General features: G+C 52.9%; 11 protein-coding genes across 11 annotated transcripts; 5 read left to right on the top strand and 6 right to left on the bottom strand.

Moving 5' to 3' along the window:
* Positions 1-663: 663 nt before the first annotated feature.
* POX_d05501 (uncharacterized protein) lies at positions 664-1708 on the top strand (the record flags this gene model as incomplete). The annotated part of the gene is made up of 3 exons (XM_050114346.1): positions 664-1306; positions 1379-1462; positions 1551-1708. 3 exons carry the CDS (start codon positions 664-666, stop codon positions 1706-1708), a joined length of 885 nt encoding a protein of 294 aa, XP_049969297.1.
* A 991-nt stretch (positions 1709-2699) lies between these two features.
* POX_d05500 (uncharacterized protein) lies at positions 2700-3382 on the bottom strand (the record flags this gene model as incomplete). Its single annotated transcript, XM_050114345.1, has 2 exons — positions 2700-2767; positions 2899-3382. The coding sequence occupies 2 exons, from the start codon at positions 3380-3382 to the stop codon at positions 2700-2702; spliced, it is 552 nt and encodes a 183-aa protein (XP_049969296.1).
* A 549-nt stretch (positions 3383-3931) lies between these two features.
* POX_d05499 (putative 37S ribosomal protein S12) lies at positions 3932-4678 on the top strand (the record flags this gene model as incomplete). The annotated part of the gene is made up of 2 exons (XM_050114344.1): positions 3932-4492; positions 4613-4678. The coding sequence occupies 2 exons, from the start codon at positions 3932-3934 to the stop codon at positions 4676-4678; spliced, it is 627 nt and encodes a 208-aa protein (XP_049969295.1).
* Positions 4679-5400: 722 nt separating this feature from the next.
* Positions 5401-7011, bottom strand: POX_d05498 (Glycolipid 2-alpha-mannosyltransferase 2; the record flags this gene model as incomplete). The annotated part of the gene is made up of 4 exons (XM_050114343.1): positions 5401-5549; positions 5758-6046; positions 6117-6869; positions 6964-7011. The coding sequence occupies 4 exons, from the start codon at positions 7009-7011 to the stop codon at positions 5401-5403; spliced, it is 1239 nt and encodes a 412-aa protein (XP_049969294.1).
* A 1495-nt stretch (positions 7012-8506) lies between these two features.
* Positions 8507-11148, top strand: POX_d05497 (uncharacterized protein; the record flags this gene model as incomplete). Its single annotated transcript, XM_050114342.1, has 3 exons — positions 8507-8637; positions 8710-10908; positions 11025-11148. The coding sequence occupies 3 exons, from the start codon at positions 8507-8509 to the stop codon at positions 11146-11148; spliced, it is 2454 nt and encodes an 817-aa protein (XP_049969293.1).
* A 496-nt stretch (positions 11149-11644) lies between these two features.
* Positions 11645-12339, bottom strand: POX_d05496 (uncharacterized protein; the record flags this gene model as incomplete). The annotated part of the gene is made up of 2 exons (XM_050114341.1): positions 11645-11827; positions 12130-12339. The coding sequence occupies 2 exons, from the start codon at positions 12337-12339 to the stop codon at positions 11645-11647; spliced, it is 393 nt and encodes a 130-aa protein (XP_049969292.1).
* A 513-nt stretch (positions 12340-12852) lies between these two features.
* On the top strand, positions 12853-14172 carry POX_d05495 (Bifunctional protein GAL10; the record flags this gene model as incomplete). Its single annotated transcript, XM_050114340.1, has 3 exons — positions 12853-12881; positions 12997-13231; positions 13321-14172. 3 exons carry the CDS (start codon positions 12853-12855, stop codon positions 14170-14172), a joined length of 1116 nt encoding a protein of 371 aa, XP_049969291.1.
* Positions 14173-14624: 452 nt separating this feature from the next.
* POX_d05494 (putative oxidoreductase C19A8.06) lies at positions 14625-15970 on the bottom strand (the record flags this gene model as incomplete). Its single annotated transcript, XM_050114339.1, has 2 exons — positions 14625-15719; positions 15794-15970. The coding sequence occupies 2 exons, from the start codon at positions 15968-15970 to the stop codon at positions 14625-14627; spliced, it is 1272 nt and encodes a 423-aa protein (XP_049969290.1).
* A 303-nt stretch (positions 15971-16273) lies between these two features.
* On the top strand, positions 16274-17092 carry POX_d05493 (uncharacterized protein; the record flags this gene model as incomplete). The annotated part of the gene is made up of 1 exon (XM_050114338.1): positions 16274-17092. The coding sequence occupies one exon, from the start codon at positions 16274-16276 to the stop codon at positions 17090-17092; it is 819 nt and encodes a 272-aa protein (XP_049969289.1).
* A 569-nt stretch (positions 17093-17661) lies between these two features.
* POX_d05492 (uncharacterized protein) lies at positions 17662-18685 on the bottom strand (the record flags this gene model as incomplete). The annotated part of the gene is made up of 4 exons (XM_050114337.1): positions 17662-17728; positions 17804-18013; positions 18170-18548; positions 18637-18685. 4 exons carry the CDS (start codon positions 18683-18685, stop codon positions 17662-17664), a joined length of 705 nt encoding a protein of 234 aa, XP_049969288.1.
* A 523-nt stretch (positions 18686-19208) lies between these two features.
* POX_d05491 (ATP-dependent RNA helicase DHX8) lies at positions 19209-25971 on the bottom strand (the record flags this gene model as incomplete). The annotated part of the gene is made up of 6 exons (XM_050114336.1): positions 19209-22959; positions 23023-23091; positions 23180-23213; positions 23506-23522; positions 23573-24604; positions 24665-25971. The coding sequence occupies 6 exons, from the start codon at positions 25969-25971 to the stop codon at positions 19209-19211; spliced, it is 6210 nt and encodes a 2069-aa protein (XP_049969287.1).
* Positions 25972-26079: the final 108 nt, after the last annotated feature.

Here is a 26079-nt window from a genome sequence, read left to right as displayed (position 1 = left end):
TCCAGTCATTAACAGAACATGCCCTTGGTTGATCCTGAACAGAAATATCCCAAACCGCCCCAATTCCATCTGCACGGGTTCCATGCCCGTTTTTGAGTGAGCCGCGTGCGTTGTCTGCCGATTACGGACGGGTTGCCCTCCTGAATCCAATGGGGCCGGTCTCCTGTCCAACCCAACACTTCCAGGCTGCTCGGGAGATTGCGACCGTTTCTTCGTTCTTGGTCCTTGATCTTGTGTCTGGTCCAGGATCATCTTTTTTGAAAGCAATCCTTTGATTTAAAATTCATTGCTGTGTCCAGTTCACCAAAATACAAGTCTCCAAGGCGTTGCATCGACACTAGCCAGATCCCTGAACTCAAAAAAGACTATCCCCGATCGAACGAGGGCGAGGTTTCGCTAGTGACCAAGAAATTGTCCCAGCGCCTCCCGCTTAGGGGTCGACTCCTCACGTCTGGACCGATCGACCGTCCGACCACATCTTCTCCTCTTCTTGCTCCTCTAGCTGCGCTGCCTTCCTCCTGAGTCCTGACTGTTCAATTCTTGCGTGAACCTGGGTGTTTCTGGTGATTGTCCATCCACGCCAAATCTTTGATCTTCTTCTTCCCTCTGGGGGAAAAGCTCATTGCAAGCTCATTGCATCATCTCATTGGGGCCGTCGCAATCATGTCCTCCACCGATCATCCGGAGTCTGGGGTGCCCGACTCCAGCCATCCTCTCGAGTCGGGGCCGACCACGACGACTCCGCAGCAGAGCACTCATCCTGAGATCGACACCACAGATTCCACTGCTTCCCTCGCCAAATCTGACACGGTCGCAAAGGCGCCCTCACCCACCTCGCCAGCGGTCCTTCACCAACCTCTATCCGAGGAGAATGCCGCTACTGCGCCCCAGCACCCCGCAACCGGTGGCGAACCCGTTGCCCCCATGACCACTACCACCAACACCACGACAACAGGCGCCGCCCAGCCCGTGGCTCTTAATCAGTCGGCCACCGCGATTCCAGCCGACACCACCGCCACAAGCCCGATTGCGCCGTCTCCATCTGCGGAGTCGCCATCAATGGAAACTCACGAGCCCAAGGCTGCGGCTGAACCCTCAGACCAGTCAGAGGAGCTGGGGGGGAAAGAAGTGGAGCAAGCAGGCCCAGCTCTGGTGATCACTCTGTTGTTGACCACCGGATCACGACACCCATTCACGATCGATGCGAAGTACCTACGAAAGCAATCGGTCAACGTGGAGAATGGCGATCCTTTTACCATGAGCGTGTACACGCTCAAGGAGTTGATTTGGCGGGAATGGCGATCAGGTGAGTTTCGTGGTGCAAACGAGACCGTCATCCCCTGTTTCTCCATACTAATCCTTTTGCTTTTTTTGCCAGACTGGGAAACTCGTCCTTCATCGCCGAGTGCCATCCGTTTGATCTCTTTTGGCAAATTGTTGGACGACAAGTCGCCTTTGTCTGGTCAGTCTCTCTTGAATTGTTCTCCTTCACTGAGGGTACAGCGAAAGCGGAGAATGCGGAATACTGACACATCTTTCGCCGCCAACAGATTCGAGGTTCAGCGCAGACCACCCCAATGTGGTCCACATGACGGTTAAACCGCAGGAGATTATAGACGAGGAAGACGCCAAGGGCGCAAAGTCGCAGCTTGGCCGGGAGCGCGAAGCCAGCGAACGTAGTCCTGGGTGCCGCTGCATTATTCAATGAATACGTGTCCAGAGTGTCCTCGGGACTCGAGTCATGTCTGTCTGGCAGGAAGCAGATTATTGCATTCTTGATTCTCTCCCATCCTTTGGAATACATCCTACCAGGCTACCGCGCAACCCGCTTCCCCTCCCGCCTGGCTGCAGGGAGGGGAAAAGACGTGCATGAACGTCCTCGGCCGCTGCACATCTCGCCCCCAAATCTATATACCCGCTTGGCTTGCCCTTTTTTTTTATTGCCCGGCGGCTGGAACTGCCTCTATCGATTGGAATCTATCCCCTTTTGGCGGCTCTCTATCTCGCCTATGGGGCTGTCCTTCCACCTCTCTTTTTCATCCTGCCTCGCGCCTCCTACGACTCCTCGCCTATATACCCCCACCACCCGACCTGTTCCCGAATCTCTGACTCTCTTCCCACGCGCTCGATTTATCTCATTCGGCTTATTTGCTTGTCTCCTGGATCTATCGTCTGTTCCCGTTCTGTTTCGTCTTTTGAAAGGCATTGCTTTTTTTTTGGTTCCCGAGTTGGGATTTCCCGCATTTGCGGATGTGTCTCCCCCGACTATTTTGCGTAACGCATCCTAGTCGTGACTTTGTCTGCAGGTCTTGGTCGGAGTTTCTTTGCCATTGTGTACATTTCCCCTTGCTCCCCCCCCCCCCCCCCTCCTCTGATCAGTACATAACTCAATTTCATACGAACATGGTTTCTAAGGCCATTCTTGGAGAGCATGGCCACCCTGGCGTTTGTCATTTTCAAGCTCGACGCAAGTCACATGAGTGCGCAGAACTGGATTGCTTTGGGATGACGGATCTGCGACATTGAGCATGAAACGTATATCTCCACCCAGCAGGCGAGGGCTCTTTGAATTGAGAACTCTATACGGATGATCTGACGGGATCATCAGATCGGGAAGAACAAGAAGAGAAACGATCAATGGTGGAGTATCAAGTCGTTTCAAAAAAGGAGACATATTGCTCTATCCAATAGCCGTACACTTAAAAGTCCATCTTCAGTCTCTTCTCCATCTCGTCGTGGAACGAGGGTGGTTCCCGAAGCTCGTCGCCTAGATACGGTAAGAGAGTCTTGTTAGCCCAAGTCCACTCTTCTTCATCTTCCCACATCACGGTCGAAATTTCGCAACCAGCACTTCAACGACGAAGCGAGCAGGGTCAGCAGAAAAGAGGCAGAACATACCCTGGAACACATCCTCCCAGCCAATCTCCGTATCTCTTCCGCCAAGCGCAAGGATGTCTTCGTGCACATTACCACCCCTCATTCCACCCAACACGGCGGGCCGGAACGTGCCATCCCGGACGATCTTGAGCTCCATTCCACGACGCACCGGCTCGGCGATACCGTAGGCGCGACGCAGAGATTCCATCTTCATCGAGTCCTGGGTGGCACGCCAGGCGAGCAGGCGAGCTTCCAGGGGGTGTGTGGAGGCAGGGATCTCTGATAAAGATGGGTGGTTGGTGGACGAGGCGGTTGCCGTGGCGGGGAGAGTGAGCTTGTTGCGGAGAGTATCGGGCAGACCGGGGGCAGAGGGAGCCCCCTTGGACAGGTGGGCAACTTGTGAGGTCTGCTGGCGGGTGGTGGTGTTGGTTGTGGAGGTGCGGTTACCGCTTGGAGGTGCAATGCGGAGAGACTGGAAGGGCAGAGAGACGTCAATGAAGTTCATCTAAGGCCAGACTCGAGACGATAGCCAGAGTGGATGGAAGAGATTCATGGTTGTAATGAGAAGAATGCGAAAATGCCACCGTTGAGGTGTAGTACATGATGAACAGCGGCTCTGTCCACCATGGTCTTGGTGTCCTTGAACCAGGATCATGGTCCGATACTCATTGAACCGGGGAGTGACGTTCAGGACTGGAGCATGATAACGTACCATTATGATGGATGTGTGAACTACTTCCGGTGCCTCCACTGGCTATATCAATTCCGGAATCGAAGAGATCGATGGACTGGAAGACCAAGATGAAATTGAAGTAGAGGAAGGGTAACGGTTGGCACGGAAGATGCTTAAAGGCAGTGGACTGAATTGCGGAGGACTGACGGCGTCAGGCAGAGAGCAGCAGCGCGTCCAGCTTCTCCGGCCACCCACAGACACCCACTGCGCCGTTCAATCTCCCAAGTCACGTGAACCTCAATTTCCCGGAGAAGTTCAGCATGGTGCTTCCGAATGCGAGCGACACCTGCCATTGAAGATCCCCATATCCATACACACCAAATGCCTCAATTAGCCTCACAACTGGCCCTTCGGGCCCTGCGGACTCTTGTTCAAGGCCCATCATCAAAATCAGCCTCCATCCGTTCCCTCACAACCTCCTCTGTCAACGCCTTCACTCGCCGGGCAACCACCACATCCACATCCGCACCCTCAATCGCGAACCGATTCATATTTGCGCCCGTCTTCCGCACCCAGACAGCCCTCACGACACTCTCTGCCCGCCAGTTCTCCAGCTCTCCCATCGTCCGTGCCACCTACAATCAAGTTCGGCGTGGGTGCCGTACCGGCCAACGCGCACGCCGTGGTCGCTCGCCCGCCTTGAAGAACCATCCCGCGCTCAAGGGCGTGTGCGTCAAGACGGGTATCACGAAGCCCAAGAAGCCCAACTCGGGTGAACGGAAAGTGGCAAGAGTCCGACTGAGTACGGGCAAGGTGGTCACCGCCTATATTCCGGGCGAGGGTCACAATATCCAGCAGCACAGTGTTGTGCAGGTGCGTGGTGGCAGAGCCCAGGATTGTCCTGGTGTGAAATACACTCTGGTTCGAGGTGCTATGGATTTGGTAAGTTGTTATATCGCGATTGCTCTCCGAAGTAGAGGGGGGAGGTCCTTTTTTTTCGGCGGGCTGCGCCCAAAGCAGGAATCGTACGTGTTGTAACAGGACGCTAATTGATGATGATAGGGTGGTGTTGGAAGCCGTGTGACCAGTCGTTCCAAGTATGGTACGAAGAAGCCTAAGAGCAGCTAAAATTTCTGAAAGAGGGAATTGTGTACGATACTGCTCATAGCCTCCATACCCTGTGGAGCTTGATCTCTACCCTCGGTTTGACATGGAGTAGCTGACACGAAACTTCAAATCACGGACAAGGCGTATCCAGCACTGCACTGTACTGTACTTATGCGCGAGGTTCATCATCGCTTTGTTTTCTTTGCATGTACAATTAAGGAGCAATTATTCAAATTTTTCTTTTCCGATCAACTGTTTCTATGTCCGCAAGACAATATTTATTGTCCCTCAATATTTACGAGGCTAGACGAATGTATGGGGTCAAGCCCGAGTCGTTCAATTTGTAGATGACAAGGATGAAAAGACGTAAGAAACAATGAGATAGCTAATTGCTCGTCCAGTGAGATTTTCGTTCTTCAGCCAGCAGTGCGAGCAGCTCGGTGAATCCAGTCCAAGGGAGGAAGGGGAAGGTGGAACAGATGCCTTGCGTTACTCGCAGGATCCGATAACCAGTGAGAATAGTGGTGATGAAATCAGGAAAGGCAACAGAAATTTCGAGACGAGAGAATCATTGAGCATCAAGGACCGTCCAACGCCGGCCCAATTGAGTTGAGGACGAATGGCATTCCAACGAGACTTTTCATTTTTCTCCCCTTCGATCGAAGCGCCGTATGAGCACAGTGACCAGGAAGAGCGGTGCCTCGCAAAGGAGAGGAAGTAAAAAAACATATTTTATACTTTCTTTAATACTCTCGTTTCTTTTCAATCGCGGCTTCTCGTCGTAACGTGCGGCGGCACAACTTCACAACACTCGGAACCAACTCGATCACCGTTCGCAGCCCCTCGATGGCCCGGCTACGTATCCTTTCACTGCCGAGCACGACCATCATACCTATGAGGGTCAGAGCCACAGAGTAGTGACCGAGTGCTCGAAGTCAATCCTTCTTATCCCAGCCATCGGGTTTTTGAAGATTGTTTACCGAGAACCAGCGATTAGTGCCTGGTACCACATTAGCCGCCGACGTAGATACTAATCGTCCCTACACACATACACACACACACACACACACACACACAGTTGGAATGGTCGAGAAACTTACAAGAATAGTCCTTCCAGTCAAAGTTGTCGTGGGGCTTGCAGTGGCAGCGCAGATCCAGCCGCGTCTGCTCAGAACTGGGGCAGTGGGTGAAGGGATTGTGATAGTACGCAATCTCGTCGAAGAAGTGGATCTCATCTCTCTTGAGCATGGTCGCCGCGGCGATGGAGTGCACGGGCGCATCACCCCATCGCTCGTAGAAGAAACCACCATCATGGTCCAGGGAAGTGAAGTAGTCGATGTATGCCTGGGATCGCAACCACTCGAGGCTGCCGATCTCAAAATTCGACCACTGTGTCCAAGTTTCTCGTTAGCCACATTTCTCACTAGCCATGTACATAGAAACTTGAGGGAGCTCATACGAAGTGGCATTTGTTGTACGTCTCACCGCCATCCTCACTGACAAAGTCCATCGCATTGTTGTCGGCAATGTGTTCGGGGTGTTCCTTCAGGAACTTCTTCGCGCTGTCCCACAGGGTCGGAATAGTGTCGATATATTCGAGCAAGCTGATCACAAAGCTGTATTTCTTGTTATTCTGCTTCATGAACAAGAAAGGGTCTCGAGGAACATCGCAAAAGAGCTCCACGCTGGGCTCCACGCGCCAGTAGTACTCGTAGTTCATCATGAGCGGGTGACGGAAGAAGAAGCCTGACTCATAGCGGCACATGTGACGGTAGCTCTCCGAGTCGCCGTAGATGATCTTTCGACGACCCATATCCTCCCGCACTTCGCGGGCCTTATTTTGGTCAATCCATTCCGGGTAGGACCAGTGCTCCTTGGGAATGCGGCCGTAGTGAGTCGTGCCGGATGCCAGAGACGTCGTCAGCTTCTTGAAGTCTTCGTCGAAATCTTGGTCATTCAGGAAGACCCAGTCATAGTTGAAGTTGCGATTGAACCGATCTTCCACCGTTCGAATCGACTTGGCAATCTCCCAAATGTCGGGGTTGCGAGCGAGGGTCACAAAGGTTGCGTTGACCCGCTCGGTGCTGTTGATCCCCGTGTTGTGTGGTTTCTGTGATTTGAAGTCCTCGTAGGTGGGTTTGGGCTTGGGGAGAGAAGCAGCGCTCGGTAGCTGGAAGGATGATCGAGTGACAAAGTAGAAAAAGGTCAAACCCTACACCAATTGACTGTCAGTATGGCGGCGACTCATGGAGGGGGTGTGATGCGATCTCGGTCGACGCTTCAGTTGGTTTGCTGGTGCAGCTTACCACAACGGCCAACACCAGGTACCTGGTGTATCGCGCAGAGATGGCCATGACGGGCGTGGATGAGGAGGTATGAAAAGGGCCCTGAGGAGCCGCCCGATCAAGGATTCACTGGAATACTTTGGACCGGCCGATAAGGCGAGACCGAGAGGATCGCCGATCGCAGCCTATGCTTTTTGCTATGGTCCTGAAGGAAGAATGCGCGACACGTGCGTCTCGAGGGGGCCGGTGGACACGAAGCAGCAAGGGAGGAAACGAATGTACACTGAGCGAACAGCCGAGAACGCCAGTCAATTAAAGTGTGACAATAACCGATGGCAAGGTCATTGAAAAATCGGGTGGTGAAAAAGGGAGGGAAGAAAGAATCAAGTCGGCCGCGCAAGACATTCAGTACCGCAATCAGCCGCGTGGTTTGATTGATTGCGAGACATCCGAACCGCTTCTGGACGAGACCAAAATCCTTTTGGAAATGATGGGGGCCTTCAGGGATTACTTGAATTACTTGGTCTTGGCTCCCGGGTGGCCCCCCGGATGGGTCCTTAAACTCTCGAGGCCTTGATGTGCTTAGGTGCTCGACATGTAAATGGTTCATCATTCGACCAGACGTCACTCTGGAAGTTGGGCATGCAAGCCTTGGGACAGTCGGGTGGCACTTGGAGGGCCTATTGAGGTCATGTTGCACATTGCTATCGACTCGTGGACTCCTAAGTGGTCAGCCAACTGGAACCTAGGCGCCAGTGACAAACCAACAACTTTCCTGCCGGTGTCGGGTTCTAAAATTGTGTGTGGACGCTGTCAAGTTCGAGCCAAAGAGTAAGAAGACCCCTTTTTGGTACGACTATAGTCCTGTCTTACACCGAAGAATTCGCTGTCTGTCCCGGTACCTATTCAATATGTACAAGACCCGATGAACCTCGATGCGCTCGGGCGTTTGATAATGCACGTGGATGATTTGGCCCTTTATTTTTGGGTACTTCACTTTCTCCCCAAACCTGGACTCAGATTACAAGTAGTGAGTGAACATTATTGCACTTCATAGCTTGAGACATTCATATGACCTTCGTTGCGAGAAACCCCACCTGGGTATACATTCTCAAGTCTTATCAGTTCCCAGAATTGCAGTAACATATCCACACCTTTAGCCCCGACGGGAGCTCGATCTGATTGACGACTGGATGTCCGTACTTATCTTGACCGGGCACCAGGTTCAGTGGAAAGTACCGCTTAATGCCAGTTGGCTAGGTCCCTCAAAAGGCACATTAGCTTGATTGTCAAGAAGATCAACAAGATGAGGGTTTACTTTTTTTTTTCTTTTTCGATTACCAGCTGGAGACTAGGAATTTCCAAGACACGACCAAAAGGGTTGGCCTGATGCGTTGGGTCATGTTCAGATGAAGTTGGCTGTTGCCTGAGGCGTTCACTCCAGAACTTCGCACCGTTCCCTTCCCCCACCACCATCAATCGGCCGTGTCTTCCCTCCCCATCGCCCCCGTTCCTTCTCCTCCTCCACTGTCTCCGATACGATTTGGCATCCGGTCAAAGAAGCATGTCTTTCTTTGGCTTCGATACCAATCTCCCTCGGGATCGCCAACAGGGTGGTTCCGCGCGGGGATTTTTCGAGAACCCGGATCCCTTCGCGGAGGTAGCTCGTGCGCAAGCACAGGATGATGACGATGGGTAAGCTCTTCCTCGCGACCAAAATTCGCGAGTAACGCGCAGCAAGTCGAAGCTGCTAAACTGCATTCACAGAATCGATTTCGAGGACACTTACGACGGCCTCGGCGATCAACTGGACGATGACCAGGACGCCTTCAATGACGACACCTTCGGCGGTGCGGATGCTGGAACGAATTCTGGAGGCCAGGTCGGCCGTGACTTTGACTTCTTCGGAACCACAGCCAAGGTCGCCGATGTGATCGGTGAAGAGCAGGTCCGCTATGCGCTGCAGAATCCATCTGCGGCCCCATTGGCGGCCCAGCAGCATGCGAATAGCCAGGCTTCCATGCCGACGGGCGGCACCACTGCGGCGACGACCACCACATCCACCAAGCGCTCTGGATACGAGAAATATTCGGATCCGGATTTTATTCCCGATCTGCAAGCAAAGTCGAGCGTTTGGGGCATCTCGCAGAAGAAGCCCGACCCGACCCCAGCCATGTCTCGGAGACCGATGATGAGCTTGGAAGAGGTCGAGGCTCAGATGCGCCAACGCTCCCAGCCCGGGCCGATGATCCACCCTCATTCGATGCCACAGCACCCGGGTGAACCGCCGTACCTTCCCGCATCTCAGTTCCCACAGGGTGTGCCCGAGGGCTTCCCCGCGATTCCCCCAGAGTATTTGCGAGCGGCGATCGAGAAGGGCGTGCTTCCCCCCGGCATGCCCGGCCTCCCCCCTGGAATCCCTGAGCTTCATGGCGCCCCCGTCATGTCGGGTCCTCCGCCGATGCACATGCCGCCGCAGAATCTTCCTCAGCAGGGTCCCCGCCATGCTGGTCCGCCCCAAGGCCAGCGAGGGCAGCAGATGCCACCCCCACCGGCTCGCGGGCCAAATGGGGGCCTGCCTGTCATTACCAACCCACAGCAACTCATGCACCTGACGGAAGAACAACGCAACGCTTACTTGGTCGAGGATGCCAAACGGGCAAAGCGCAACCACAAGATTTTCCTTCTTTCGCGCGGTAACGGCTTGATGACACCCCAGGACAAAAACTTCATTACCCGTATCCAGCTGCAACAGCTTGTGGCTGCCGCCGGCAATGTGGCCGATGCTGACGCCGAAGCAGTGCTCGCTGAGGACTTCTACTACCAGGTCTACAGTCAAATTCGCGGTGCGCCGCGTCAACACCCGCATCAGCCTCTCGGACACTTTGCTCAGACCTACTTGCTGCAAACTGGAAATCGACTGGGTGGGCACGGCAACCGCCGCGCTTTCCAGAGCGCCGATAATCACATGCAGCGTATGCAGCAGCAGGTTCAGCGGGCGGTGGAAGCCGCAAAGGCGAAGCCCAAGAACAAACAGCTCATCATCGAGGGTAGTTTGGGAAAGATCTCCTTCAGCAATGCCAAGGCACCCAAACCCATGCTTAACATCAAGCGGCCAGACAGTTCCGAAGGCCCCCGACCGAAGAAGGTGCAATCAGATCTCAGTCTCAGCGACCGCAAATCCATCTTGACGAACATTGAGAGCGTCTACAGTGCCCTGATGGCTATGGAGGACATGGAGCGCACGATGCCACCACCCCCCGAGGAGGGCGACGCCGAAGCAATTCAGGCACACATGGAATGGCGGCAAAAGGTCCACTCGTTGAACCAGAAGCTGTGGCGCGCTCTCAAAGTGATGGAGCCTATCGTCCCCAACTCCACTACCCCTCATCCGTTCATCGCGTTCCTCTCTTACCCGAAAGGCAAGAAGGCCATCCCTCGTATCTTCCGTCACATTGATCAGGAGCAACGGGTCACCATCCTGACCATGATTGTTGTCCATTTGGATAGCTTGGATGTCGTGCGTCTTGCGCAGCCCGTCCCCGGCGAGGCTCAACCGTCCCTTGCGGTGCGCGAATCCATTGACCTCTTCTCCCTCGCGGTCATGCCGAGCTTGTTGGGCTACGTGAATGAAGCCCCATTCAACATTATCATCGGACTCCTCGGACTGGTGATTGCGCAGACCCACGTGCAAACGGTGGCTCGCACCAAGGTTGGTCTCGGCATCCTCACTATGCTGCTCAGTCGGGCCGAGATTGTGAAGGAGGCTGGCCAGGCTGCCGAGCGAGACTGGCAGCAATGGGTGGAGAAATTCAATATCTTGTTCGACACGCTGGAACCCGGCCTTGCCGACATTTTCCCCGGTGCCATCAACACCGGAGACGACATGTATGTGTGGCAGTTCCTTGCTGCCGTCGGTATCGGTGCTAGTCCAGAGCAACAGCAGCGTCTGGTCATTGCTGTGAAGTAAGTCTTTCCCCCTTTCCCTTTCAGTGGAGGATTCCTCTCTGCCTCTCATTCACGGACCGTGCTTTCCCGCCACCTTTCTTTTGACCCTTGAAGGCTAACGCGAACGTCACCAGGGACCGGGTTATGGAGACGGTTGGCTACAGTAAGACACTGCCTGCTGATATGGCCAGCCAGCGATTGGGTAACGTCAATTTGTTCATGAGGGCCATTGGACTTGACGTGGAACTTCTTGGTTGAAGCACGATCGTCAACACGTAGAAAGGACATAGATCCGAGTGGGCCTTTTCGACTTGTCGCGCTGCATCAGTCCCTGCGCATGACTGTCTGCAACCCTTCGGCAATTCCCAGAAAACTTGTGTCACCCTGAAAAGAGTCGGCCGGTGGCGATGCCCCTGACGGTCCGTCCCAGCTCGTTTCTGATGGGCCATGGTTCTTCGCGACTTGCGACACGATACCCGTTGCTGGAAATGCACGCGTGCGCAAGAGGTCCTTGGGAGCATCGGAATTGAATTCGCCGGCCATTCCTTTTCTTTTTTTTTTTCTAACCTCTCCGCCGGGCATTCATGATCTCTTTTGGCTCGTGCCGATCCCAAAATCTTGAAAACAGAGGTCATTATTCTATTGATTTATCTTTCTATTCTTTCTCCTGCCCTTCCCTTGCCCCGGCGATCTTCCAGTAGGGTATCTGCTTCTCCATCTTCGTTCTTGTTTGACGATTGCTACCACTCTGATCTTATGTCGATACGTTGTGACGGTTTCCCACTGCGGTGTTGACCGGGGGATGAATTTGCCCCGGTCTGGAGGTGGAGTCCTGGGCTCCGCTGACTGGGCTGTCCGGGAATGTTGACGGATCATTTGTATTTTCTGATGGTATGGAGATCCCTTGTGAATTGACCTCGAGCATGAAAGGTGTGTACTTTAGGGTCCATTAGCTGTTTTTGAATGTATCTTGGAATCATCCAGCTCCGACCCAGTTGTCCAGCGATCTGGCGCCCGGAATCTCGAATCGTCAAGGCGGTCCGAACGCTATTATCCATGGGTCACGGATGCCTACGTAGGTATAGCAGTAGGACCAACGCCCTCTGAAAGTCCGGCCCGGTACCTCACATAGTTATGTAGCGTGAGCAGTGAGCCCCGAGGTATGCTACAATGGATGGACTAATTGAGCACGAGTGGCAGTACTTGGATAGCAGTAGTACTACCTTCGTACCTACATACCTTACTGTCGGCGGTGCACGGACGGACGTAAATTCTCCGTGTCCGGACAACCGTACGGATTCGGGGCGCCCGCTCGGTTTGGTCACCTGAATTTCTCCGACGTGCCGAATCCGAAGAGCCAACATCTCCCGATCCTCTGTTCTGCTCGACAACTCGGGTGGAATCAGGAAGCTCGACGGTGTTACTCTGAGTGACAGGCACCTCGGCCATGACGTGTTCGGAAAGAAATGGGGATGCAGAGCGTGCACGGTGGGTCCCGGATACGAAACGAGCAATTCCCACGTCCATCGCAATGTGGCATCGCGGGCCAAGTCTCTCTACTTTGGGTGGGACTGACGTTTTGGTCCTGCGTGAAGGACCTTTCATTTTGGCTGCGAGAGGCATTCAGCGGTTGTGATTTGGATCTTGCGCCTCGAACAGGACTCGTCAAGCTCGCCCGGTACTGGTACCTGATCATCCCGCATGTGCTCTCTCCAAACAGTCGTAGTGGTACCGCCCCGTAGTCCCCGAGTCGAAAGTGGTCCAGACTCCACCGCCCACGCGGGACCCCCTGAAAATGGCGAAAGCTGCCAAACTGAAAGCCGACCGACTTGCGTGCCCCTCCTCCACCCCCGCCGCTTTGAGCCCACTCCGTAATTGTCTCCTGCTTCCCCCTCCTTTCTCTCTTCTTCACTCTCCTGGTCAGACTTGCCATCTACCGAATCTTCATCAGCCTCTCTCATCATGCCTTCTGGTTCAGTTCTCGTGACCGGGTAAGTCTGTCGATGCACTCCGTTGGACATATCGTCTCGTCCTTCCCCCCTCTCCTCGCCATTCTGGTGTGAGCGCGACCTCTCCAGCATCATCGTATGCTAACCCTGACCATAGTGGTACCGGATATATTGGCTCCTTCACCACCTTGGCTCTGCTGGAAGCGGGCTACAAGGTCGTCGTTGCCGACAACCTGTACAACTCCTCCGCCGAGGCCTTGAACCGCATCGAGGCCATCTGCGGCAAGAAGGCCGATTTCATCCAGATCGACGTCACCGAGGAGAATGGCTTCGACAAGGCGTTTGAGGCCCACCCCGACATTGACAGTGTCATTCACTTCGCTGCACTGAAGGTAAAGTCGAGCATGGCCACTGGGGAGTGAGATTGACGGCGCAATGGTTCGCACGAGACTGACCCTTTCTCTTCTGTATGGAACTGCAGGCTGTGGGTGAGTCTGGTGAGAAGCCCTTGGACTACTACATGGTCAATGTCTACGGCACTTTGAACCTTCTGCGCTCCATGGTCAAGCACAATGTCACCAACATTGTCTTCTCCAGCTCGGCCACCGTCTACGGTGATGCGACCCGCTTCCCCAACATGATCCCTATTCCTGAGGAGTGCCCTCTGGGTCCCACCAACCCCTACGGTAACACCAAGTTCGCCGTGGAGACGGCCATCACGGATGTGATCAACGCCCAGCGCAACAATGCTCTCAAGGCCGGCAACGAGGCCGAGGCCAAGAAGTGGAATGGCGCTCTCCTGCGCTACTTCAACCCCGCCGGTGCCCACCCCTCGGGCATCATGGGTGAGGACCCCCAGGGTGTCCCTTACAACCTGCTCCCTCTGCTCGCCCAGGTGGCCACGGGCAAGCGTGAGAAGCTTCTCGTCTTTGGTGACGACTATGCCTCCCACGACGGTACCGCCATCCGCGACTACATTCACATTCTGGACTTGGCCGACGGTCACCTCAAGGCTCTGAACTACTTGCGTGACCACAACCCCGGTGTCCGCGCCTGGAACTTGGGTACTGGCAAGGGCTCCACCGTCTACGAGATGATCAAGGCATTCTCCGCCGCTGTCGGCCGGGACCTCCCCTACGAGGTTGCCCCCCGCCGCGCCGGTGACGTCCTCAACCTGACTGCCAATGCCTCTCGCGCCAACAAGGAACTGGGCTGGACTCCCAAGTACACTTTGGAGAACGCCTGTGAGGACCTCTGGCGCTGGACCGAGAACAACCCTCAGGGGTACCGCCAACAGCCCCCCGCGGAGCTTCTTGCGGCGTTGAAGAAGTAAAATGCAGGCTTGGGAGGAATTTTGGGAAACATATATGCTTGCTGATAATACCCTCGGGGTCTCTTTTTCTTCTTCTTTTTCTCTTCTGATGTTTACAAAAGCGTGTCCAAGGGCATGCTATGTATATGGACATAGACCTGTTTTTCTTTTGGTAGAATGGATGAAACGAATTTCCTTTTCTTCGTGGGCCGCACCCATTAACTCATAATTCACCCAACGGAGGGCCTCACAATACGATAAAACGATATTTTATAATGCCATTTTGCCCAGCTAAATTGAAAACGCCGTCCATGATACCTCATGCCGCTTCAGATGTATACGTACACACAATGCGTCTCCCGCGGATGCTCTTTTTTATTCTCTCGCGCCAGTGGGAATACCTCCCTGAATTGGAAAGTTCACGGCCTCTCTGTCCAACATTTGACGCGTCTAATGTTTATTTGGTCTTTCGACTATTTGGCCTTTCGACTCCTCCTTGATCCAGCACTTTTCTCTTTATTTGAAGCTGTCTCCTTCCGAGCCGTTTTCTCCTCGGCTGCTTCTTTCTCCTTTTTCTCCAATGCGCGTCTCACCGCACCCTCCTTTTCAGCCTCTTCGATCTGTTTCTCACTGAATTCCCACACGCGCTTACCCAGGTCCTCGTCGCGGACATCACGCCGGGCACAGTCCACTTCCCGACATTCTTTGATCATCCAGCCCCCCCCTCCACGACCGTATGTTTCCTCCATCAGAGCATACAGAATACTCTGTGCACCCTGGTCGGGCGACTTGAGGATTAACCACCACAGTGGCCAGGTGAGCAGATAGAGAAGAAGACCCAATAGGGAGCCACCGGTCAGCCAGCGACGAGTGCCGGGGGTGCGTGACAAGCCCGGATCAACGACGAGAACTCGGGTGCAAGGCGGAAGACCGTCTGGCCGTTTATACGCGTTCAGGTGACGTTGGAAGGAGTGGGCGAAAGTCATGAGGGTGAATTTGCTCAGGGCGTAGATATCCTTGGTCGAAGCGGGGGGTGGAGTGTTGGGATTGAATTTGGACTTGTTTTTCACGGAGGCGGTTGTGGTGCCCGGGGTGAGTTTTTCTCTCTTGACGATATCCAGGTTGAATTTTGCGCCGATGTAGCTTGAGCAGGTTGCAAATACCACTCGTACGTCGCGGTGCGCGGGTTGGACACGGAGCGCTGGGCTGAGAATGCTCAGCAGGTGGAAATTGGCGAGATAGTTCACCTGCCATTCCTCGTCGATTCCATCAATGGTGTTCTGGCGCGCACCCGAGGGCACAGCGACGCCACCGCAGAGGACGACGGCGTCGAGACGGCGAGGAGGGTTATTGTCGATCCATTTTGTGGCAAAGGTTCGAATGGAATGGAGCGAGGAAAGATCGACTTGTTCGGCGTAAATCAATTGACTCCCGGTCATCCGGCGCAGGTCTTCAATGTATTCGACGAGAAAGAAGTCGGATGGAGGTTGTGTCGTCAGCAGGATGACTTGGGCACCACGAGCGGCTAGTTCGCGGACCACCGAGGCTCCTATCCCCGATGTACCACCCTGTCGAGGCGGGAATTAGTTGATTATCTCAATGTCCGTTGATGAAGGGGGAAGGGGCTCGTTCAGGTCCGTACCGTCACCATCACCACCTTGGAGTGCATCAATCTCTCGGAGGTGTTGCGGGCGCCACCAAAATAATACTTGAGCGCAGCAAGTAGGAGGATCCATGGCGCTGTCTTGATGACAGACCAGGCATATGGGATGGTATCAATCCCCTCCTGGATGCCATGTGCAATGATAGGGATGGGCATCTCGTGGGGACGATCGATCTGGGTGCTGTGTCGTCGAAAGCCAAATACAAGCAAAAGGAAATACTTTTGATGCACGATGCTGCTCGAGCTGTCGGCCGTCAAACGTACGTGGCCGTTATCTCTTATCTTATCGTTCCGCATGACAATCTTATCGGGGTCACCATCGCGCCTTATCGCCAGTGGCATCATCTTTCTTGCATTTGTCCCTCTCACTCAGGTGGCCTGCCCTCGAGGCTGCTGTGCGTCTCCGGAGCAATCTTTCAGTATTGTGTTTCTTTTTCTCTCCTTCTCCAAGGAAAGAGAATGTCGCATATGCAAGGGGATGACGAGGAGGACTACTATCTCCCGCTCCACGACCAGCGCGTCTTCGGCGCCGGTGTCCGTCGCAAACGAGTACCCTTCGTGCGGTCCTCCGATCATGAGCTCAGTACGATCAAGCCGGCAGAACGTCCATCGTCTACCCCGGCCGGTCTCAGCATCGCAGATAGATATCTATCTATCGTGCTCAAAAAGGATTCTTCAGACACATCATCAGCCGCACTGACAGATCAAGCCGCCGCTGGTTCCGTGCGCGCAGTCCATTCTGCGCCACCCGACAGACAACTCATACCCACTTCAATAGTCCAGCCCATACCTCCGTCTCAACCTTCGCCGGCCAATTACTGCGAAATTTGCAATCTCCCACTCTCCTCAGAAGCCCCGCAAGAAGATATGCCCGGCACGTTCTTGACCCGACCCCACGAGGCCTCGCTAGCTCATCAAGTCTGTCTCGAACATTCACATCCACCCTCGCATCTCGATCGCACCCGTCCGGGACTCCGCTATCTTTCCAACTATGGCTGGGATCCGGATAGTCGTCTTGGCTTGGGAGCTACTGGACGGGAGGGAATCCGAGAACCGCTCAAAGGACGGATTAAACAAGATACCGCGGGATTGGGCGCAGGGCTGGATGCAGATGGAGATCGGATTCCAGCACAACCTCCTCGACCGAAGAAAGTTGAAAAGCTGAATGCAAAGCAGGCTCGGAAGGGCGCTGCCGAGGCCCGTCGGAGAGGTGAGAAATTGCGAAATATGTTCTTCCAGAGCGACGAAGTGCTCAAGTATCTGGGAGAGGATGTTTGAGAGAGAGAGAGAGAGAGAGAGAGAGAGAGAGAGAGAGAGAGAGAGAGAGAGAGAGAGAGGGAGGGAAGGATGAGTCCGGTCGCTGCGCGGATGGTTGATTAATGGGACCGTCTAAGATATGCATGTGATTATGGCGTCTCGCGGGAATTGTTAAGCATTTTAGATACCCAGCAATAGAAGGGGTCGTGGAATATGTGTTCGTGATGGCTTGTCAGGTATATACAGCACAATGACTTGGAAACGACATATGCTAAAATCAAGATGCAGAATCAGTATTAGTTTTCCCAGAAATACTGGATTGGAAGTTCGACCAACTCAGCGGTATCCATTCTAGATACCTGTAGTACCTCGCGGGCAATGCCCTGACGTAAGGTAGTTCGGATTAGAGGCGCATACACTACAAAACCCACCCAAAACTGTTATTTTTATTTTTTCACCACATAATATTCATATTTTGCTGATATTTAATCGAAATCTTGCAATCTGCTATTTCTCGTATATCACAAATGGCCACAAGTATTGCCATATATGTCTGCGTTGTCATGTGTGCCGATTCCCAGCCAGAACCACTACTCCTCGATGGGGAATCCATAACCAACCATCAAAGCAGGCTCCTCGATGTTGTGATGTTGATAACTATACTCCCGTTAGAAATGATGATGTGACAAGATTCAAAGTCGATCGACAGTTCGGAGAGAAGAAAAACTTTACCTCAAAACACCAACCGCACCGGGGTCCAGCATCAGAGAGAGAGGGAACTCGAGCGGATACCCAAGCCAGCGCTTGGTAAAAGCGCGCAGTAGATGGCCATGGGCCACAAGTACTACATCGCAGTGCTTCTCGCCGTGCATGTTACCACGGTGAATATCGCGGATCTCTGCAATGAGATTGTCGATACGGTCCGAGACTTCTTGAGCAGATCTGTGATACAGGCAGTTTCAGAAAATGTCTCTACCGAACGTTTCCGAATTGCTCAAATCGATGCCGCGCTGTTCAACAATCCACATGGCAGAGACTATGGATTCTTTTTCCAAGTCTCGACACACACACGCGCAAAAAGGAATATAGGGTACTTACTCTCCACCTTCACAACCGTCACGCCAAATATCCCACGGTTGCTCGGTGTCCAGACCATGCTCCTTTCGCAGGGCGCGAATCTCCTTGGTCAAGAGACCCTCGTATTGACCATAGTCCCACTCGGCAAGTCGCTCAGTTTCGCTAATCTTCTGAGCATCCTTGAGCTTCTGCTGATCTTCTTCCGAGAAAGCAATCTGGAAGGTCTGCATAGCGCGCTTGCGCGGACTGATGTAGACATGGGCAAGATGAGCCGGGTCGATCAATTTGCCCGTGCCAACGATCTGCTTTCCTGAAGCGCGGACTTGCTTCTGGCCGTCTTCGGTCAGATCAAGCTCCGTCTTACCGGTGTATTGGCCACTCTTGGACCAAATGGTTTGTCCTGGAGTTAGAGGTTGTGAGAATGGAAGGGTTCCAACAGAGGTGTTTCATACTACTCCTTTGTGTTGGAGACTCTTGATGTGACTAACCATGTCGGTAGATTAACACACGAGGTGTACCGGCGTCTTTGTCGGGCATGCTGATGGGTAGGATCGAGTTCTAGTTGAGCTCTAATTGACAAATAAATTTCCTTGGTTGTTTGGGTTTCCTGGACTGGTTCTGGCCAGACAGAGATGGTCGGTACCTGTGAATGTAACCTCGAAAGTTGGATGAGGTTCTGGGCTAAAAATTGCGAATCAATGCCCCGCGGTGCCAGTCCCCAGGCCCTCACCGAAGACCCGCCATGACGGGGGACCATTAAAAATAAGCATTTTCACAAATGCAAAAAGTTATCAAGCCAGAGACTCTTCATTTCTGATGAGTTTGACTCTCTCAAAAGAAATCTAGTCGAGGAGTCGAAAAAAAACAAGTACTAGTGGTATGAAGCGATCGTTTCTATCATTCGCAGTTCCGATCCCCCAAATACCATCTAATTGTGCTGTATCGGCACTTCTGATCCTATAGATGAAGAATGTACATGCCGACGAGGCTGAATTATGCATGAAACATACAAGAAAAAGCAACTGGTATCCACAAAAAAAACAAAGTGTCAAGATATGATCTAACCCCATGTACCACCGCCACCACCTCTGCCTTGTCGACGCTGCGCGGAAAGACGCCAATCGTCCTCGCCGGCGAACCGGTTGTGGAGAGGTTGGATGCGCTCCGCCTTCTTGCGCTTCGACAATCGATCTGTGGGCGCCACCTTGAAGAAGGTCGGCGCCGCCTCGACGAGCCATTTTGGTTCAATTGCAGTGGTACAATGCATGTACTCCTTGGTCGTCAACACCAAGGTGTGATAGATGACATGCTCGGCGGGCTTGCCAAAGAGGGCGGAACTGGGGTGCATGTACACTGGCGTGCCCTCCACAAGTGTCTTGTAACCCTCCTGCGGATCCTTGCGAGCTGCATTCCGGAAGAAACCAGTACACAGTGCTTGTCGCACTAGCGTCGTATCGCGTCCGCATGACAAGATCTTGTGACGGTAACGATTCATAATTCCAAGAAGTTGCTGACGAACATCCTGAGCACGACGAATCTGACGGGCCTGAATGAAGTTTTCATAGCACCAGGCGTTGTTGAACTTGGAGTTCTTCCATCCGTTGTAAACGTTCAGCAAGGTGAGATGGTCGCCGTGGGGGTCATGGAATTTGGCTTTCTTCTGGTCGGCTTGTTGTTGCTTTTCCTTCGGGCGATAGAAGACAGACTGGATGGATAACATGGCGACAATGCTGAGGATCTCCTCAGAGCATCCCATATCAACAGATGCGATGAGTACCTTGGCAAGAGCAGGCTCCATGGGGAAGTCTGCCATTTTACGGCCCAGGCGGGTGAGCAAACCTTCGTCGTCCAGAGCCGACAGGGCGTATAATTCTTCAAGAGCGGTCAACATGGTATTTGTGGGCGGAGGATCCATAAAATCGAAATGGAGAAGATCATTAATGCCCATGGCTTTCAGCATGAGAATGGTGTGGGAGAGGTTTTGCCGCTGAATTTCAGGAATCGTTGTGGGAATCATCTCAGATTGATAGGCGGCTTCAGTATATAGCCGGAAACACTTTCCTGGGCCTGTTCGGCCGGCACGGCCGGCTCGTTGTTTCGCTTGCGCTTGAGAGATGGGGGTGACAACAAGCGAGTCCATACCAAGCTTGGGATCATAGGCATTCTGCTTTACAAAACCAGGATCAATGACGTAGTAAATATTGTCAATGGTGATGGATGTTTCCGCAATGTTGGTCGCGATGATAACCTTGCGGCCTCCTGACGGAGCGGGCTCGAAGATTCGACTTTGCATTTCGCTGGGAAGTGCAGAATAGACGGGAAGGATGACCAGCTCGGGCACGGATGGCCCAAGAGCCTTCATACGCTCGTACAAAATTTCGCATGCGGTGTCAATCTCCTCTTGGCCTGTCAAAAACACCAAGATATCACCGGCGGCTTCGGTCAGATGAATCTGCATCACCGTAATGAGGGCAGCATCCAGATAGTCCGATTCAGGCTCCTTGGAATACATAATCTCCACAGGGAATGTTCGTCCTGGGATAGAGAAGATAGGACATCCGTTGAAGTATTCTGAAAATTTCTCGGCATCCAATGTCGCAGAAGTGACAATCAGCCGAAGGTCCGGCCGTCGTTTGATGGTCTTCTTGAGCAGGCCGAACAAAATATCCGTGGCAATGGTTCGCTCGTGCGCTTCGTCAAGCATGATCACAGAGTACCTCTTGAGGTCTGGGTCCATCAAAATCTCTCTCTGGAGCATGCCGTCGGTCATGTACTTGATCTTGGTCTCCGGGCTTGTGCAATCCTCGAAACGAATCGTGTATCCCACCTCGGCACCTAGTCTGCAACCGACCTCCTCTGATACACGTTTCGCAACTGACATAGCAGCAACACGTCGGGGCTGAGTACAGCCAATGATGCCGTTATTTCCATAACCGGCCTCCGCCAGGTATTGTGTCAACTGTGTGGTCTTTCCAGATCCTGTGTCACCAACGACAATCATCAATTGATTGTCTCTGACGGCATCCAGAAGTTGCTTGCGGAATTTGAACACAGGCAAGCTCTCCCGTTGTTGTTTGATGGGCATGTCCGTTCGCTTTCCGAGAGACACATTCTTGCCCATCGTGACCCTCTTCCACTCAGGAACTGGTTCATCTTGCTTTTGTTGCGTGGTGCGGAGGTCTGCGGCAAACTTGCGATCCTCTGGGGCGACCATGGGATCCTGCCACTGTTCATTAAGGTCAACTTGCGCAGCTCTTTCAGCAGCTTTGTCCTGAGCTTCTGACTGTTTCAATTCACGTCTTTCCTTGGCAAGATTCGTGCCAGACATAGCCGCACGGTTCATAGAGCCATCGGGTGCCTTCACGACTCGAATGGGCGAAAGCTCGAGCGATTGTTTCGTTTGTCCAGCCAAGAAAGGAGGCTCCTCATCTCGGACTTCGATATCGACATCTTCCTCCTCTTCGAAAGTACCTTCACCCTTCAGAGTAGCGTGATACTCTTCCTCGAGATCGGGATAATCAGCAGCGGACGCGACACCGGATGCAATAAGCTGTCTGATCTCCCATCTCTCCGGGGACGTCATCCGTTTCCGGCTCCTCGTGGGCTGGCTATGAGATCCTTCGATGACCGGCACCTCTGAGCTTAAATTCCCGTATCTGTCAGGGCCTGACCCGCCATCGAGGCGTTCCATATTTGCCCCGGACGCCAAGCGCTTTTGCGGGACAAGATCCATCCCTGAGACTTGATCAACCTCCTTCATCGACAGCCCGATCCGGCTTCCTTGGATACTGACAACCTTGACCTTGACTGGCTGTCCACGCGAGACCAGATCCGAAGGATGGTTTACTCGTGCTCCTTCCTGCATTGCAGAGATGTGAACAAGTCCATCGACTTTGCCCTTGACCCCGCGCAAGTTAACAAAAGCACCGAAATCTTTCACACCCGTCACTTGTCCGTCATAAATTTTGTAGAGCACGGGCGCATCGTCGAGTTCAACAGGCGGGGGTCGTCGGAACTCGTCATCGTCGAATCTCTCGCGATCTCGGGGTTTCCGCCGATCGCTGTAACCGTTCCGACTCGCGTCTTGATCCCCATATTTCCCAATAGACCTTCCAAACTCATCGATAAAATCGTCATTCTTGGAACGTCGGTAAGGGCTGCGTGATCGTGAGCGGTACTTGTCTCGGTGACGACGCCCTCGGTCGTAGTCGTCATGGTCGGGACTTCGCGTTCTTTTCCTGCTGCCGCGATCGTCTCTGGAAGCGCCGTGTTTGCTGTCCTTTGCCTTTCCAGCTAGACCCTCAAGCATAGCGAATGTGTCATCCATCGCACCATCTGGCGCATCGGCCCTTTCATCGGCCGGTTGATCGAGGTAATCATCTCCCTCCCAGCTTCGCTTGCCATCTGGTACAGCAAGCCCTTTGAAGACACGCGACTTTTTCTCTAAAGCGTCCAGTTCGTCCATAATATTGTCGCCCCCAGATCCCGAATCGCCATTTTCATGCTTCTTCCCCTTGTATTTTGGATGCATCGTCAGCACCAACCGATCAATACTCTCCATTAGGCTTGACGGAAATTCAGCACCCATCTCGTCGAGAAGCTTCTTGAATTCCAGGAATGAGCCGTTGCATTTGAGATGTTGATCGATCACAAATTCCGCCAACGTTTTGTCATTGATGCCCAGGTAGTTCTGGAGCTCTGTTGTCACCCGCGAGACGAGCGACAGCAGCTCCAGCGACTCTAGGTCGTCCATATTGACGCGCCCAGATGGCCAGTGAAGAAGAAGGAGAGTGTATCCACCGGCGAGAGGACTTGTAAATCAGTAACTGTCGCTGGATGCGCGGGGGATTAATGACCGATAGTTCGCGATTCACCAGGCAAAGAGCAGATGCGGCGGAAAATCAGTCTGGCCGGCGTCGCCACCGATAAGGATGGCAGATAAGCTTCACAGTACAATTTAGACTCAATACCGCGGGACACCCTCTCCAAGATTCAAACAGTGCGATAGATTGTTTATACGAGGAAACTTACCTTGTCGCAAACTCAGTAACGCTTGATGTCACATCTAAAGAATAGGTAAGTAGGGCTCAAGCTTGTAGAGACGTCAGGATGGGCCAAATATGCGATTGGGCCGATTACTAGGCAGGTCCCTACTGTTCTACATGTAACTACTTCGTTTTCGGTCACTGAGAGATCGTCCTAGGCTCGCTGGAGACCTTGAAAACAGCTTTAATATGACAATTCTACCACTAGTTGGCTCAAGGCAATTTTTTGATAAGCAGAGTGAAATGTTTCATCATGCGAAAGAATGGAAAAGTAGCTAATATACATTGTTTTACAGATACATACAAACGCACCTTCGGTCAACCTGAAGCTGAGACAGATCGAGGTTGTTTAATGAAACCTCCATCGCCCTCCACTGACCTGCTGCCTTCAATGAGATCATCCTCGGGAAGACTGTCACTGAATCCACCTTCTGGGCTTTCTTCAAAAGGACTTTCATCATAGCTGTCGTCTCCAGAAGACGTTGGCTGATCTTCAGTAGAATCGTCCTTGGACAAATCCACTTGTTCCAAATCTTCGCCTTCGCCATGGGGAGACATCAGGTCCGCATCCGAAATGATGCGCATCTGATCAAGTTTCTGCTTCTGCATCGCGATCTGGCGTCTGAGGGAAGCATTCTTTCGAAGCTTCTTATTGGCTGAGAATTCAGTCAATGCCCGGATCATTCGCTCTTCAACAAGCTCCTTGACATGAGCCGCAAGAGTTCTATCAGTGAATATACCCCCAAACCGGAAGCTCAGCCACGAGTAGAGAATGATTGATCTGTGAAGACTTTCGAGTGCATGCATGTATTCCTTGTTTCCAGAAACTCCCTGTTCGAGAATTTCAAGGTCCAGACTGGGAATATCCAGCAACCGACCACGCGTATTCTCGGCCACACAATCAGCAAAAGATCCGCACACCATTCGCGAGGGCTGATCTTTAGTTTCCATTGGTGCGGCCATCAGGGTAAGCTGGTCTTGAATCTGCAAGCCTTCGACAGTGTCGATAATCTCCGCATTCTGGAGCTGACTTTCCGTTTCACACATGAAGAAGAGTGGATTGACCTGAGCGAGCTCCATCAGTCGCTTGATCAAATACTCGAAAGGAACACTTCTTGGGAAGTATGATGCGAATTTGTGGAAGACAAAATCAGGGGGCCAAATTCCTGCGGCCCGTAGTGGTGGTGGCTCCGTGTTCATGGCTTGTTGGATATAAGGCAAATCAACTTCTTCGATACAAGTGACGAGGCCAATGTTGGGCTCCGATGAATCTTCCGTGCCGCTGTGGGCCGTAGCTGGGCGATAACGCCCAGCCCGTCCGCCTATCTGTTTGATTTCAGGGACCGAAAGACGTTGTAAGCCACTCGGAGTTCGTTTGATGAGAGTTTCGAAAATGATGCGCTTGCAGCTCCTACACATCGGCAGTTTAGTAAAGCCTGATGAAACGCTGGTCCTCACAGGGCTGACTCACAGGTTTAACCCCATACCAATGGCATCACTGGCCACAAGGAAATCGTAGTCGTTATCTGGGTCATTAAAAAGACTAGCTTGCTGAGTCCGAATCTCGGCAGGAAGGCCACCGTAGACGATTGCCACGCGGCGACCAGTCAGCTTCTCAATGTCGGCTTTAAGAGCATGAATGCCAACTCTTGAGAATGAAACAATGCAGTCACCCTTCTCGAGTTTGTTCAGATTGCCTCTGAGGCTGTGGGGCATAACTTGGAGGGGATTGAGCCGTTCATAGCGATGAATCTCGAGGGTATCGCCCGTAAGCGCGCATAGTTCCCGAATAAGGGGAACTGCACGCGTCTCACCACACAAATGCAACTCCTTGACCTGTGCACCCAGAAGCGCCCGAGTCCATGCCCAGCCACGTTTAGGGTTGGCGATCATCTGAATCTCATCAATGACACCAACATCAAACTCGCGACCCAAGCCAACCATTTCCACCGTGTTGCTGATAACACGGGGTGTCTCACCCTTTTCTGGAAGCTTGACATCGTCTCCCGTCACCAGACTGACAGGGATCCCTTTGTCTTTGAAGCGATGGTATACTTCCTGGGCCAGCAATCGCAATGGCCCCGCATAGAAGCCCGACTTGCACCCCTCCAACCGCTTCAATGCATGATACTTTTTTCCTGAATTGGTTGGACCAACGTGCAGATGTATTGTTCGCTGAATCGAGCGTGCGCGCGGATACCATTCCGCCGGATAGCGACAATCGGCCACCTCTTGCTGGCCCTCCAAATTCGGCAAGGAGTACAAGGCCGTTAAGCTATCGGCATATAGTAAGTATTCAAGTTCGTCTCGTAGGCCATGGTCGCCAGATCGTAGGTACGCCTTCTGTAAAGCCACCTTAGTGCGCCGATAAGGATTTGCTGAGTCGTGTTTGTCCGTGACTTTGCCCTCGTCCACACGGCAAGCATTTTGTATTTGGCGTTCAAATTTGCCCCACGAGTCCGGTAGTTGATTCGTATTCTGCATTCGATGTTTGATATCCCGCAAGGCTGCTTCAACTACCCTGCTAAAGTCTCGCGTCGCTGCAATATCCTGCCGAGTAGATTGTCTGGTCGCGGCGGACTTTTTCTTCAAGGATTTATCGAGCCCATCGTGACCGCCAGCCTCGTTGGGCTTGGATTTCGCCTTAGAATTTCGCTTGGATCGTTGAAATGGCAAGGAGACTGAGAAGTATCGACAAGTTGGCGGAGTTAATGGATTGAAGGCGCGGACAAGCAACCGACTGCCTCTGCCAGTCATGGAGCCAGCCCATGACTGCATTGATGCACGTCGGGAGCCTTTGCAAGCAGCAAGCGGCAGCCAGAATGGGCCAGGTATTGTGTGTCCGATGTGTCGATGGCTGGGTAGGGCAGACAGGCGGGTCAAGCA

Source organism: Penicillium oxalicum, chromosome IV (assembly GCF_001723175.1).
Source record: "Penicillium oxalicum strain HP7-1 chromosome IV, whole genome shotgun sequence".
Lineage (NCBI taxonomy): Eukaryota > Fungi > Ascomycota > Eurotiomycetes > Eurotiales > Aspergillaceae > Penicillium > Penicillium oxalicum.
The sequence above is the reverse complement of the archived record's forward strand: the minus strand, read 5'-3'. Positions and strand labels throughout refer to the sequence as shown.